The 15,119-nt window shown below is 59.7% G+C and overlaps 2 protein-coding genes across 2 annotated transcripts; one reads left to right on the top strand and one right to left on the bottom strand.

Moving 5' to 3' along the window:
* Nucleotides 1-2,332: 2,332 nt before the first annotated feature.
* Nucleotides 2,333-4,482, bottom strand: MRPL49 (mitochondrial ribosomal protein L49). The gene is made up of 4 exons (XM_040656957.1): nucleotides 4,442-4,482; nucleotides 3,853-4,010; nucleotides 3,160-3,284; nucleotides 2,333-2,696 (listed from the first exon to the last, which is right to left on the bottom strand). The coding sequence occupies exons 1-4, from the start codon at nucleotides 4,480-4,482 to the stop codon at nucleotides 2,550-2,552; spliced, it is 471 nt and encodes a 156-aa protein (XP_040512891.1). The 3' UTR covers nucleotides 2,333-2,549.
* A 1,192-nt stretch (nucleotides 4,483-5,674) lies between these two features.
* Nucleotides 5,675-15,110, top strand: NXF1 (nuclear RNA export factor 1). Its single transcript, XM_015273023.4, has 21 exons — nucleotides 5,675-5,723; nucleotides 5,877-6,078; nucleotides 6,490-6,613; nucleotides 6,926-7,009; nucleotides 7,420-7,524; nucleotides 8,166-8,246; nucleotides 8,370-8,439; nucleotides 8,972-9,060; nucleotides 9,174-9,281; nucleotides 9,764-9,873; nucleotides 11,490-11,526; nucleotides 11,661-11,729; nucleotides 11,857-11,912; nucleotides 12,035-12,142; nucleotides 12,463-12,521; nucleotides 12,768-12,883; nucleotides 13,455-13,497; nucleotides 13,856-13,928; nucleotides 14,004-14,186; nucleotides 14,438-14,498; nucleotides 14,893-15,110. The coding sequence occupies exons 1-21, from the start codon at nucleotides 5,693-5,695 to the stop codon at nucleotides 14,929-14,931; spliced, it is 1,848 nt and encodes a 615-aa protein (XP_015128509.2). The 5' UTR covers nucleotides 5,675-5,692; the 3' UTR covers nucleotides 14,932-15,110.
* Nucleotides 15,111-15,119: the final 9 nt, after the last annotated feature.

Here is a 15,119-nt window from a genome sequence, read left to right as displayed (position 1 = left end):
GCGCCTCAACCCTGGGGCGTTGGGGGTTAACGAGGCCTCGTTTCCAGATGGGCTCATTAAGACAGTATTAATTAACCCCGTTGGCTTTTAGGGTCCCTCCCGGACTGCTGAGCTCAGCGCTTTCATCGCCTCCCTTTGGCCCCAAATTCTCCATTTTTCAGCCCAAAATGCAGCGGCCCCAAAGAGCCCCAATGGGGGTCAACTCCAAAGATCCCCCATTTTGGGACCCCACCCCCAAAAGGTCCCCCAATTTAGGGTCAGCCCCATAAGGTCTCAGTTTGGGGTCAAGCCCTGAAGATCCCCTAAATGGGGTCAGCCCCAAAGACACCCCAGTTTGGGGTCAGCCCCCAAACATCTCCCGATTGGAGTTGGCCCCAAAGCTCCCCCGATGTGGGGCCCACCTGGAAGCCCCCCGATTTGGGGTCGACCCCAAAAGATCCCCCAATTTGGGGGGTCAGCCCCAGAAGACCCTCAACTGGAGTTGGCCCCAAAGCTCCCCCAGTTGGAACCCACGTGGAAGACCCCCGATTTGGGGTCCGTCCCCAAAGACCCCCCCCTATTTTTTGGGGTCAGCCCCGAGGTTTCCCCTCGGCCCCATTGGACGTCGCGACCCTTCAGTGCCTCTTTGAACCAAAAGGGCTCCGGGAGCCCAAAAATCTCAGGGAAAAACGCCTGCGGGGACCCAAATTTGGGGCCAAAAAGGGGGGATTTGGGGCTAAAAGGGGGGAATTTGGGGCTAAGAAGGGGGAATTTGGGGCCAAAAAGGGGGAATTTGGGGCCAAAAAGGGGGGATTTGGGGCTAAAAAGGGGGAATTGGGGGCCAGAAAGGGGGGATTTGGGGCTAAAAGGGAGGAATTTGGGGCTAAAAAGGGGGGATTGGGGGCCAGAAAGGGGGGATTTGGGGCCGCAAATGGGGCAGAAAAAGGGCAGTTTGGGGAAAGCTGGGAGAATTTGGGGGAAAATGGGCCCCAAATGGGGGTTGGGATGGGGGTAACGGTGGCGCTGAGGCTCCCAATGAGCGATGTGCCCCAAATGGAGCGTCTTAACCGCTTAATTAACGAGCAATTAAGTGGCCGGGGGGGGGGGGGGGGGGGGGGGGGGGGGGTTCTCTTTTAACCCTTTTTCTTTTTTTTTTTAGTGATTTTTTCCCCAATTTGAGGCCGGATTTGGGTGGGAATCGCAGCTTGGGGGGGTCCCGGGGGGGGATTTGGGGGGTTTTTCCCCCCCTTTTCCATCATTTCGGGGCAGGTTTGGGGGGGGGGGGGGATGTGCAGCCCCAAAAGCGCTCAGTCTCACCCCAAATCCCTGTCTCGAACCCCCCCCCCCCCCCCCATCCCCATCGGGGCAGCCGGAGGGGGGGGGGGGAAGGGGAGGGGGGGTCAGAAACAGCAATTATTATTTAATTTGTAAATAATGTATAAATTTTTAATAGCTTAATTGTACAGATGGCAAATAAAGGCGAGCCGGGGGGGGGGGGGGGGGGGGGGGGGGCCGTGCTGCCTTCCCCCCACCCCCCACCCCACCCCATTGCCTCTGACCCCAAATCCCTCCGTTCCGCCCCATTCTGTGCCCTTCAAAACCCATTTCACCCCACTTCCATTCCCCGGAACCCATTTCCAGCCCTCAAAACCCTATTTGGGGTCCTTAAAACCCCCCATTTTTGCCCTGTTTCCGTTTCAACCCCCCCCCAGACCCCCCTTTGACCCCATTGTCCCCCCCAGCCCCCCTTCTCACCCCCTCCCATCACCAAACCCCACTGCTGAACGCCTTTTATTCCATTCCATCACAGTGGGGGTTCCCCGTTTCCCTCCCACGGCATTTTGGGGTTCCCCTGAGTGTATTTTGGGGTCCCATTGGACCATTCTTGGCCCTCCAACTGAATGCTGGGGACCCCTGGGGGGCATTTCTGGGCCCTCTGGGGGGCATTTGGGGACCCCTGGGGGGCATTTGGGACCATTTCAGTGCCCCCAGGGGGCATTTTGGTGCCTCGTGGGGAACATTTCAGGGCTCCGAGGGGACATTTTGGACCCCCTGGGTGAGTTTTGCCCCCCCCCGGGTTTATTTTGATGTCCTCTGGGTGCATTTTGGTGCCTTGTGGGGCAATTTGGGGCCTTCTGGGGGCATTTTATTGCCCCCCACGTGCATTTCAGGGCCTTCTGGGGTCAATTTGATGCTCTCCAGGTGCATTTCAGTGCCCCCACGGACATTTTGCTGCCCCCCAGATTCATTTTAATGCCCCCCAGGTTCCTTTTATTGCCCCCCAGGTGCATTTCAGTGCCCCCAGGTTCATTTTATTGCCCCCCAGGTGCATTTCAGGGCTGCCTGGGGCAAATTTGCTGCCCCCCAAGTTCATTTTATTGCCCCCAGGTGCATTTCAGTGCCCTCCAGCTGCATTTTATTGCCCCCCAGGTGCATTTCAGGGCCTTCTGGGGCCAATTTGCTGCCCGCCAGGTTCATTTCATTGCCCCCAGGTGCATTTCAGCGCCCTCCAGCTGCATTTTATTGCCCCTGGGGTGCATTTTGCCCCCCCCCGGGTGCCCTGGTGGCCATCAGAAGCCCTTGAGCAGCAGCCAGGCCCGCACCTCGTTGTCCACGTGGCCTTTGAGGCGCAGCGTCCCGCTCAGCTCATTCACCTGCGTCAGCGGCTGCTTCCCCACGCGCTGCCCCACGAACTCCCTCAGCTCCTTCTCCAGGGCCTACGATGCCAAAAACACCCCCAAATCGACCCCAAATCCCCCACGCTCCCCCGTTTCCACCTCCGCACCACCGGCGGCTGCTCAAAAAACCCCATTATTAACCCCCAAATCCACCCCTATTCTCCTTTTTCCTCTCCTCCACCTCACAAAAAGAAAACCCCATTTCCACACCCAAAACCTCACAAAACCCCCATTATTTTCCTCCCCTCCCCCCTCCCCAGGACCAAAATTCCCCATTTTCACCCCAAATTCACCTTCCCCCCCCCCCCAATTGATCAAAAACCCCCATTTCCACCCCCAAACTCCCCGCGTTTCTCCCCTCCTCCCCCTCCTTCAACCCCACAAAACCCCCCAATTTCACCCCCAAAAGCCCCCAAATCCCCATTATTCCCCCCCTCTCCCCCCCCCCGGCCCCACCCCCCCCATTTCAGCCCCCATTTGCCCAATCCGGCCCTTTTCTCACCCAAATATCCCCCCGGATGCGGCGCAGCTCAGTGATGCGGCGGTTCCCATTGGCCACCCTGCGGTACAGCGGCAGGTTGTGCATGCGGGAGCGGCCCACGTGGTAGGGCAGGGCGGGGGGGGGCACTGCGAGGGGGCACCAATTAGCTCATCCATTAATTAATCAGTCGCCCTAATTAACCCCCCCCCCCTCCATCCCATCCGTAGTATCTCCCTCCCACAAACGGACCCTGTTTTTGGGAGGGGGGGGTAAGAAGCGTTGAACTGGGAGTGGCCCACGTGGTAGAGCAGGGAGAGGGAGACACTGATTAGCTCCTTAATTAATTAATCACCCTAATTAAAGCCTCCCTTATTAATAATATCTCTTTCCCCTGTATTAACCCACTTTTGGGGGGAAAGAAGCGTTGATTTGGGAGCGGCCCACGTGGTACAGCGGGGAGAGTGGAGGCACTGTGGGGCAGCAATTATCTCAATAATTCATTAATTAATCGCCCTAATTAACTCCCTATCCCATTCGTAGTATCATTCTCCCACAAACAGACCCCATTTTGGGGAAAAGAAGCATTGAATTGGGAGCCCCCCGTGCAGTACAGCAGTATGGGGGGGCGGCGGGCACTGCAGGGAGGAGGGGGGGGGGGGGGTATTAATTAATCATTAATTAACATTAATTAGACTAATTAGCTCTCTCCTTTACCTCGTGGGGGGATCCAGCCCGACGGCGTGGGGTAGGAGGGGTGCTGGGGGGGGGACGGGACGCAGGCGGGGGGCAGCAGCCGCTCCACAAAGTGGAACTCCTCTGTGGACTCCACCACGGCGGGGTATGGGGGGGGGTCCCGGGGGGGGGTCTGGCAATAAAAAAAAAGGGGGGGGGGGGGTCACGTGATGGGGGGGGGGGGGGGCATGATATTAACCAGCCCCCCCCACCCCAGAAATTGCCGTCTCCCTCAACCCCCCCCTCAATCATCACCCCCCATGGACCCCCCCCTCCCCAATCCAAATTCCCCCCCCTCCCCCATGGATCCTCCCCAAAATCCCTCCTCCGTGGACCCCCCAAATCACACCCCCCTATGAGCACCCCCCAAATACACTCCTCTCCCAACCTCCCCCCCAAAAACCACCCCCCCCCCCCCCTCCCCCAAGATGGATTGGAATCCCCCCCCATTTTGGGTCTGGATCCACTACTCTGAATCTGGACCCCCCCCACCCCACAGAATGGACCCCCCCAGATGGATCCCCCCCCCATTTTGGATCTGGATCTCCCACTCTGGATCTGGACCCGCTACACAGAATGGACCCCCCAGGATGAACCCCCCCCCCCCTCCATGATGGACTGGAACCCCCCCAGAGGGACCCCCCGCCCTTCAGATCTGTACTCCCCCCCCCGGATGGACTGGACGCCCCTGGATGGACTCCCTCCCAGATACAGACTCCCCACCCCCCACCCCCCCCCCCCGGATCAAGATTCCACCCTCCCCCCCTCCCGGTAAAAAAACCCCAGATGGACCCCCCCCTTCAGGTCTGGAACCCCCCCCCCAAAAGGACCCCAAAAAAGACCGCCCCCCCCCCCCTCATATCCGGTTCCCCCTTCCCCCCTCCCCAGGATCCAAATCCAGCCCCCCCCCCGGGTGAAAATGTGGACCAAGAGCCCCCCCCCCCCCACAAACACATTGCTGTTAATGGAGCTTTTGCTAATTGGGGGGGGTCTTTTTTAATGAGATCCTATTGTTGGGGGGTGGTTCCATTTGTTGATGGGAGGTCTTTGTTAATGGGGTGATCGTTTTGTTAATGGGGGGGGGGTTATTTGTTAATGGGGGGGATCTTTTTGTTAGGGGGTCCTTCTGTTAGTGAGGGGGGGGGGTCCCATAATGGGGTTATTGCTAATGGAGGGGGGGTTCATTTTGTTAATGAGGGGGGTTCTTTTGATACTGGGGGGGTCCCTCTGTCAATGAGGGGATCTTTGTTAATGGGAGGGGGGGTCCCTTTGCCAGTGGGGGTGTTACGCTGTGAATGAGGGGGTCCCTTTCTTGTTGGGGAGGTCCTTTTATCATCCTTCCCTCCCCCCCCCAAAAAAAGGCTGTTCCCCTCCCCATGGCCTATTGACACCCCCAAGGACTTCACCTCGCACCCCCCCTCCCCCCCAGTGCTGTGTACTCCCCTATGGTATGTCCCCCCCCCCCCCCAGGGTCTGTTTCTTCCCCCCTCAATGCAATTTAAACCCCTCCCCAAAAAGGACTCTGTACTTCGAATGGTGGGGGGGCTCTGGACCTCCCCACCCGCCCCCCCCCCCCCCAATGGGTTTAGGTCCCGGGGTGGGGGCGGGGGGGGGGCACATTAAAATCGTGGGACCTCTCCGTGTGTTCCGCTGTTTGTTACGGGGCTGGGATTCGAACCCGGGTCCCAACGGTTGCGCGTCCTCCCGGGCGGCAGGGGGCGCTGTTAGGGAACGAACCGGAAGCGCCCCGCGGGTCGAGCCGGAAATGAAGGGAAGAGCGCCGGAAGTGACGCTCTCCGGAGCTGAGGGAAGAAGCGCTGCGATGGCGGAGGAGAGCAAGGGGGGTTACAGCGGTGAGCGGGGGGTCGCGTGAGGCCGAGAGGGGTTCGGTGGGGTGGCCCCGGGGCTCAGGGGGCGGCTCCGGGGACGGGGAATGGAGAAAGGGCCGAAGGGAGGAGCGGGAGGCCGCGCCGACTCCCCGCTCATGGCCCCCTTCCCCCGAGCAGAGCATGATGACCGCGTCGGGGGCAGAGGTTTTTCGGGCCGCCGAAAGAAAGGCCGCGGTCCTTTCCGGGGCAAAATGTACAGCGAAATGAATAACCGCAATTCCCGGAACCGGGGGGGACCCCCGAACGCCCGGCAGCGACCGGAGGAGGACGACGGGGACGTGGCCATGAGCGACGCTCACGATGCTCCGCGGGGCCGATAGTGAGAGCCGGGGGTCGTCACTGCCCACCTCCTTTCCCCTTTTCCCTCCCTCTCCCTTTCCGTTCTCTTCCTTTCCCTCTCCCTCTTCTTTCCTTTCTGCCTACCTCCCTCCTTCCCTTTCCTTTACCCCTATCTTTCCTTCCTTCCTCTCTCCCTCCTTTCCTCCCCCCCTCCCCCCTTCCCTCCTTCCCTTTCCTTTCCCCCTATCTTTCCTTCCCTTTCCCTCCCCCCCTTCCTTCCTTCTTCTCTCCCTCCTTTCCTCCCTCTCTCCCCCTTTTCCTCCTACCCTTTCCCTTCCCCTCTTCCTTTCCCTTTCCTCTTTCCTTCCTTCCTTTTTTTTTCACATCCTCTCCCCCTCCCCACCAATTTTGCCCCATCCCCCCCCCCCCATCTGACCCCCCCTTCTTGCAGTTTGCCCTATGGGCCGAGGCCGACCCGCGCCCCCCACCTGACGGTGCGTCGCGATCTCCCCCCCGGGGAGCGGAGCAGCGGCGCCGCACGCGATGGTGGTCGCAGGAATTGGTTCAAGATCACCGTGAGTGCTGTGATCTTCAAGGACCCTTTCAATCTATTCCAGTCCGTCCCAATCCATTTTGTGGTTCTATGACCTTTAAGGACCTTTCCAACCCACCCCAGCGCATTCTGTGGTTCTGTTGTCTGTAAGGACCCTTCCAGTCCAACCCAATGCATTGCATGGTTCTGTGACCTTTAAGGACTTTTCCAACCCATCAAAATCCATAGTTTTGTAATCCTTAAGGACCCAAAACAACCCATTCTGTGGTTTTCTGACCTGTAAGGACCTGTCTAACTCCCCCCCCCCTCCCATTTTATTCCCCCCCCGTTCCAGATCCCATATGGGAAGAAATACGACAAGACGTGGCTGCTCAGCTCCATCCAGAACCTCTGCAGCGTTCCCTTCACGCCCGTTGAGGTGTGTGGGGGGGGGAATCTATGGGGCAGGGGGGTGTCATAGAGTGGGGCACAGGGTGGGGTGGGGAGGGGGGGTGTTGTGTGGGACAGCGGGTTGTGGGGGATGGGGAGGATTGTGTGAGATGGGGTGGGGGGTCAATGTGGGGCATAGGGGGTGTGGTGTGGGGCAGGGGGGGGATGTGTGGGGGGTGATGTGGGGGAGGCTGTGGGGTGTGGGGTTAGTGTGGGGTAGGGGGAGGGCGTTGTATGGGGCGGGGGGTTGCGTGTATGTGGGGCACAAGTGGGCCATCATGGGGTGGGGGCCTGTCATGGCGGGGCAGTGTGGGGCACCGGGGGGGTATTGTGTGGGGTGGGGCAGGGGCACGCTTGTGGGTCAGCCCCACAGCGCTGTTCCCCACTCCCCCACAACAGTTCCATTACGACCACAACCGCGCACAGTTCTACGTGGAGGATGCCAGCACGGCCAGCGCCCTGAAGCAGGTGTCCCGGAAGATCACTGACCGTGATAACTACAAGGTGGGAAGGGAAAGGTCCTGCAAGGTCACACAGGGTGATAGATACATAGGGTGGTAGAGTGGAGGGGGTTGGGAAGGTCCTGCAACGTCATAGAATCGGTTGGGTGGGGTTGGAAGGGACCTTAACAGTCGTAGAATGAGTTTGGTTGGGTTGGAAGGATTCTTGAAAGTCATAGAGTGGGTTGGGTGGAGTGGGAAAGGTCTTGCAAGGTCATAGAGGTGTGGAGTGGTGGAGTGGGATGGATTGGGAGGGTCCTTGAAGGTCATAGAGTGGGTTGAGTTGGGTTGAAAGGGTCCCTGAAGGTTGTAGAATGGCTTGGATTGGGTTGGGAAGGTCCTTGAAGGTCATAGAATGGATTGGATTGAGTTGGAAGGGTCCTTAAAGATCACAGAACCATGGACTAGGTTGGGTTGATAGGTCCTTAAAGAGCATAGAATTATGGAATTGGTTGCATTGGAAGGGTCGTTAAAGGTCATAGAGTTGCAGAATGATAGAATGAGTTGGGTTGGAAAGGTCCTTGAAGACCATAGAGCCATGGAATTGGTTGGGTTGGGTTGGGTTGAGTTGAGTTGGAAGGGTCCTGCAAGGTCACAGAACCCCAGAACGGGTATGACTATGGTTGCACTTAATGCTTTCTCTAGGTGGTGATCATCATCAACTCGTCCGCTCCTCCTCAGTCGCTGCAGAATGAGCTGAAAGCAGAGGAAATCGAGCAACTGAAGGTGGGGGGTGGGGTGGGGCAGCAGGGAGGGTTCTCCTGAGCCCTCCTGAGCCGTCCCAATTTTTGGACACCACCCCCTCCCCATTTTTGGATCCCCCCTGACTCTTTTTGGGCCACGATGCAGGTTTGCATGAGTAAGAGGTACGATGGTTCACAGCGGGCGTTGGATCTCAAGGGCCTTCGTGTTGACCCAGGTGAACTGCAGGTTGGGGTGCAAGGGTCCTGAAAGGTCATGGGATGGGTTGGAAGGGTCCTGAAAGGTCGTAGAATGGGTTGGGTTGGGTTGGGTTTGAAGGATCTTTGAAAGTCATAGAATGGGTTGAGTGGGGTTGGGAGGGTCCTTGGAGATCATAGAATGGATTGGTTTGGGTTGGAAGCATCCTTAAAAGTCATAGAACTGTTTGGGTTGAGTGGAAGGATCCTTGAGGGTCATAGAATGGGTTGTGTTGGGTTTAAGGGTCCTTAAGGCCATGGAACAGGTTGGGTTGGGTTGGAAGGGTCTTTCGAGGTCATAGAATGGATTGGTTTGTGTTGGAAGAGTCCTCAAATGTCATAGAATGGGTTGGGTTGGGAATGGAGGATCCTTAAAGGTCTTAGAATGGATTGGCTTGAGTTGGAAGGCTCCTGAAAGCTCCTTAGAGCCCTGGAATGAGTTCCAAGCTGTCCTCCACCATCCCATCACCCTCCCCCCTGCGTGACACGTCCCCTCCTCGCCCCGTCCCGCAGACCTGGTGTCGCAGAGCATCGACGTGGTGTTGAACCAGCGCAGCTGCATGATGGTGGTGCTGCGCATCATCGAGGAGAACATCCCCGAGGTGAGGAGGGGGGGGGGCGTTGTCCTCCCTCACTGCCCCCCCCCCCCCGCCTGGGGGTCCCACTGACCTCCCACCCCCCCGGGGTGTCCCATTGACTGCCTGCATCTGTGCAGCTGCAGTCCCTCAACCTGAGCAGCAACAAACTCTACCGCTTGGACGACCTCTCGGAGCTGGCCCAGAAAGCTGCTGGCCTGAAGATCCTCGACCTCTCGCGCAACGAGGTGAGTCCCGGCGTGGACACCCCCCTCCGTCCATTGGGGTGAGTGGGTTGGAGGAGGCTTCTGAGGTCACCGAGCCCACCCCCAACCCATTGCCACCGTAGAACCATAGAGTTGAGGTTGAGGAGACCTCCAAGGTCACCCAACCCCACCAGTCCCCACCCATGGAATCAGTGGGGTGAAGCAGTTCTCCACGATCATCAAGACCAACCCATCCCTGCTGTAGAACCATAGAGTTGAGTTTGGGGAACCCCTTCAAGGTCACAAAGTCCCACCCCCCCCCCCCCCTCCCTCCCCAACATTGGAACCATAGAGTTGAGGTCGGGGAAGTCCTCCGAGGTCACCCAATCCAACCCCTCCCCACCCATGGAATCACTGGAGCGGAGAAGACCGAGACCATCCCCAACCCGTCCCCCCCTCCACCCATGGCCTCATTGGGACCCCCTCAAGAACCCCCATTTTCCATGTGTCCCCCCCCACCAAAGCTGAAGTCGGAGCGTGAGCTGGACAAGGTGAAGGGCCTGAAGCTGGAGGAGCTGTGGTTGGATGGCAACCCCCTGTGCGACACTTTCCGTGACCAATCCTCCTACATCAGGTCAGTCTGAGCCTTGGGGCGGCCCCACGCGGGGGGGGCTCTGTGGGGCCGCCCCTCCCCTCCCCCAAAATACCCTCTCCCCCAAAATAGCCCCTCTCCAAATTACCCCCCCCCCCAATCCGTGCTCTGCTCTGGGGGAGGGGGCAAGCAGTGCAGCGGGATGAAGAGAAGACCCCCCCCTCCACCACAGTCCCCCCCCCCCTCCCCCCCACATTCTACTGTGCCTTCTGCTCGCCGGTGCCTGGACCCCCTCCCCCACATTCCCTCCCCCCTCCCCAAACCCCCCCCTGGTCGTGGTGTAGGACTGTGATGGACCACCATCCTCATCCTCACTATATGCGCTGCTGCTGGATGGAGCCTTTCTCATGTGTCCCCCCCACCCCTTTATCCCCACTCTCCTCCTCATCCTCACCCCCCCCCGCCTTTATTCCTGAGCCCCCCCTTCATCCTCACCCCCCCCCCACTTTTTTCCTCCCCCCCCCTCCCCCAAGGGCACACAACCTCTTCTCAGCAGCACCCGCTGCCCCTCACCTCCCACCCCCCATCTCTGCCGTGCAGAGCTCTCCTATGGGACAGGGCAGGCGGCGGGGGGGGCTACGATGATGACAAAGCTGTCAAGCCCCCCCCCCCCCCCCCCGGACTTTATGTGCTCCCCCCCCCCATGTTTGGCCCTCAACGATGGCTGGTTAGCCAGAGACGGGTAAGATTCCTCACGGGAGGAACAACCTAAGACAGGCACAGCCGTGCAGTGGCCAAACCTGCCTTTTTTTTTTGCGTGTGGGGGGGGGGCAACCCGATTTGGGGAGGGGGGGTGGTGAGCACGTGCCTCCAGGCTTCCCCCCCCACACCCACCCACCTTTTCCCTTTACCCCCTTCTTTCTCTTCGGGGGGGGGGGGGGGGTGGGAGCTCAGTGCGCTCCCGGTGGGAGTGACATAGAGAAGAGGTTCTGCCCTGAGGGGGGGGGGGCTGTGTGTGTTTGTCCCCCCCATCTCCCCCCTCACTTTGTCCTTTCTTGCTCCACTGGGGGAGGGGTATGACACCCCCCCACACGCCCAGCTGTAAAAAAGCAGCATTCCACCCCCTCCCCAAAACCAATGGCCACACCACAACCAGCGGGACCCTCTCCTTTTATCCCACCCCCCCCCCCCCCCAAATGACAGGCAGCAGGACCTCCCCCTTTTCTTTTCCCCCCCTTCCCCCCCCCACAAGATTACAACCAGTGGGGACCTCCCCACACTTCTATTCCCCCCCCTTCTCTATGGGTATCTGCACTCAGGTGAGTACACCCAGGTAAGTGTTATTTTTTAGGGGGGGGTGGGGGGGAGGAAGAAAAACCCTTCAGGGGTTTTGGAGGGGGGGGTGCGTGACCCCCTTTCTTCCCCCAAAGAAAAGGAGCTGTAAAACATGAGGCGGGGGGAGGGATAAGAAAGAGGAGGGAACCCCCCCCCCCGCCCCTCATGCCCATATGGCGGATCGGGGAGTGACAGTGATTTGAATAGGGGAGGGAGGATGGAGCCGGGGGGGGCACAGGGATTTGGGGGTGGGGGGGTGGGGGGTCCGGGGTGGGGGGGGTGGTCCATGCTTTTCTAACTGCCCCCCCCCCCCATATTGGCAGCTCCGTCAGAGAGCGCTTCCCGAAGCTGCTGCGCCTGGTGAGTAAATAGGGGAGGGGGGGGAGGGGGGGTTGGGCACAGACCCCTCCCATGTGGGGTTTTTTTTTTTGGGATGGGGGGGCTGAACCCTCCCCCTCAAGCCCCCCCCCCCAATTATTTCTCCCTTTCCATAGGATGGCCATGAGCTCCCTCCCCCCATCGCCTTCGATGTGGAGGCTCCCGTCACGCTGCCGCCCTGCAAGGTTTTTTTTTTGGGGGGGTGGGGTGGGAGGGAGGGGTTCCAGTGGCATGGGGGGGGCATTGCTGACCCCCCCAAAAAAAAACAAACCACACTGACTCTATTTTAACCCCCGCTTTGCCCCCCCCCAGGGCAGCTATTTTGGTTCCGACGACCTGAAGGTGCTGGTGCTGCGCTTCTTACAGCAGTGAGTGCACCATGGCTTTTACTAAGGGGGAAGGGGGGGGTCTTGGTTTGATGACCCCCCCATACACACACATAAACAACCCCCCCCCCCCTCCTCTCCCTCTTGCCCCCCCCCATTGGCAGGTATTACTCCATTTACGACTCCAGTGACCGGCAGGGTTTGTTGGATGCTTATCACGACGGCGCCTGCTGCTCCCTCAGCATTCCCTTCGGCCCCCAGAACCCCCCCAGGTACCACCCCCAAATCCCCCTCCCCACAATGTGTACCCCCCCCCCCCCCCAAACATGTGCCCCCCTGCAGGTTTGCCCCCTCCCCTCCCCCCAAGCTCTGCTCCTCAACCCCCCTATATGTGACCACCCAAGCTGCACCCCCCCGATATATGTCCCCAAACCCCCCCTCAGTTGCCCCCCCACCTATGCGCCCGCCACGTGCCCTCAACTCCCCCCCAGTGTGTGCCCCAAACGCCCCCTTCGTGCCCCCAAGTGCATCCCTTCCATGTGTGCCCCCCCCCCACAAGATGTGACCCCCCCCCCCTCATTTATCCCCATAGGAACACACTGAACGAGTACTTCAAGGACAGCCGCAATGTGAAGAAGCTCAAAGACCCCAGTAAGTGTCTGCCCCCCCACAGGGCCAATGGGAGCCAATAATGGCCAATGGGGGCCAATGGTGGCCGTTGGTGGCCATGAGATGTTCCATAGTGGCCAAGGATGCCATTGGTGGCCATGAAATGTGTCCTAGCAGCCCTGGTGGCCCCATTGGAGCCCTGGTAGCCCCATTGCAGACCTGTAGACCAATAGCCCCCCCCCGCCACCCCAGTAGCCCAAATCCCCCCCCACTTTCTCCCCCCCACAGCCATGCGATTCAAGCTGCTGAAGCACACGAGGCTGAACGTGGTGGCCTTCCTGAATGAGCTGCCCCGCACACAGCACGACGTCAGCTCCTTCGTGGTGGATGTCTGTGCACAGACCGTGAGTGGGGGGGGGGGGAGGGGGGCACAGGGTGTGGGGTGGGAGGAGTATGGGGGGGGTTAGGGTGTGGGGGGGGGGGTGTGGGGGGGGGGCGTGTGTGAGGGGGTGGTAGGGGAGGTGGTTTGGGGTGGGGAGGCACAGGGTGTGGGGTGGGGGGTTTTGGAGTGGGGGGGTTATTGGGGTGTGGGGGTTTGGGGTTGGGGGGGCGATGGGGGCATTATTGGAGAGGGGGGTTTATATTTGGGTGTTTGGGTGGGGTGGGGTTGTTTGGGGGGGTTGGGGTATGTATGGGGGTTTTGGGGAGGGCTGTAGGGTGGGGGGTCTGGGTTTTAGATTTTTAGATGGGGAGTTATTGGGGCGGGGGGCTTGGGTTGAAGGAGGGATTTAAGATGGGGGGATTATTGGGGTGGGGGGTGTTGTTGGGGTTTTGGGATTGGGGGTGTAGTTTGGGGTGGGAGGGCTCTCTTTTGGGTGGGAGGGGGTTGGAGTTGGGAGGGTTGGGGCTTTATGGGTTTGCGGGTGGGGCACAGGGCTTGGTGTCACCGTGCTTTCCTCTGGATCCCTCTCACAGAATACGCTGCTGTGCTTTGCTGTCCACGGGATCTTCAAGGAAGGTGAGACGGACGTGTGTTACAGGACCTTTCGAAGCCATTCCATGGTTCTGTGATCTTTTAGGACCTTTCTAATCTACCTCAATCCATTCTATGACCTTCCCGGATCCTCCCAGCCCATTTTGTGACCTTTCAGGACCCTCCCAACCCCTCTTTACCCTCCTGGGACCCTCCCAACCCCTCTCTACCCTTCTGGGATCCCTTCCTATGCCCTTCCAGGACCCTCCCACTACCTCTTTACCATTTCAGGACCCTCCCAACCCCCCATCAGCCCCTTCCTATGCCCTTTCAGGACCCTCCCTCCCCCTCTTTACCCTTCCAGGACCTTCCCATCCCCACCACTCTCTCTCTATCCCCGCAGTGGACGGCAAATCCCGCGACTCAGTGCGCGCCTTCACCCGCATGTTCATCGCCGTGCCGGCCGGCAACACCGGGTGAGAACAACCCCTACCCCCCTCCCACCAAGCTCTCCCTAATTACTCTCCCTAATTAACCCCCCAATTAATTAGGCTGTGCATTGTTAACGATGAGCTCTTCGTCCGCAACGCCACGGCTGAGGAGCTGCGCCGCGCCTTCGTCATGCCGGCCCCCACGCCGTCCTCCAGCCCCGTGCCCACGCTGGCGGCCGAGCAGCAGGAGATGTTGGCAGCCTTCGCCATGCAGTCTGGCATGAACCTCGAGTGGTCCCAGAAGTGAGCGGAGCCCCCCCCCCAGTAACCCCCAGCAACCCCCAGTTACCTCCCAGTAACCCCCAGCACCCCCCAGTTACCTTCCAGTAACCCCCAGTAGCTCCCAGTAACCCCTAGTGCCTCCCAGTAACCCCCAATTGCCCCCCCAGTTACCTCCTGGTAGCTCCCAGTTACCTCCCAGTGTCCCCCTATGCCTCCCAGTATCCCCAGACTCCCACCAGTGCCTCCCAGTAACCCCCAGTACCCCCCCACAGGTGCCTGCAGGACAATGACTGGGACTATGGACGTGCCGGGCAGGTCTTCACCCAGCTTAAGGTAGGGATCCCTCCCCTAAAAGACCCCCACCCCCCCCAAACTGGGATCCTCCCCAAACTGGTGGACCCCCCCCACGAAGTGTGCTCCCCCCACAAATGGGTGGGCACCCCCAAACTGGGAGACCCCCTCCAAATTGGGACCCCCCCCGACTTGGTGGACCCCCCCCCCCCAAACTGGGAGGCCCCTCATCCACCAAACTGGGTGACCGCCCCATCAAACTGGGAGCCCCCCCCAAAATGATGGACCCTCCCCTCAAACTGGGACACCTCCCGCCCAAACTGGTGGACACCCCCAAACTGGGACCCCATCCTGCAAACTGGAGGACTCCGCGCCCCCCCCCCCATCAAAGTGGGGACCCCCCCCCAACCCCAATCTCTGTTGAATTTCCCTGCAGCTGGAAGGCAAAATCCCGGAAGTGGCATTCCTCAAATAAGGGGGGGGGGGGGGGCCCTGTTGTCGTCCCCCTCTTCGTTCCGCCCCGGTTGCTGCGTTTTATTGACCCCCCCCTCCCCCACATCCGGGACGACCCCCACCTCCCCTTCCCCCCCCCCCCTCACTCCCGGTTCACCGCTTTTCTGTTTTGTAAATAATTAAAACCGGTTTCGAGTCTGAGGGTGCGCT

Source organism: Gallus gallus (assembly GCF_016699485.2).
Source record: "Gallus gallus isolate bGalGal1 chromosome 39 unlocalized genomic scaffold, bGalGal1.mat.broiler.GRCg7b 39_unloc2, whole genome shotgun sequence".
Lineage (NCBI taxonomy): Eukaryota > Metazoa > Chordata > Aves > Galliformes > Phasianidae > Gallus > Gallus gallus.
Note: the sequence above shows the minus strand (reverse complement) of the source record. Positions and strands in the feature narration are given on the sequence as shown.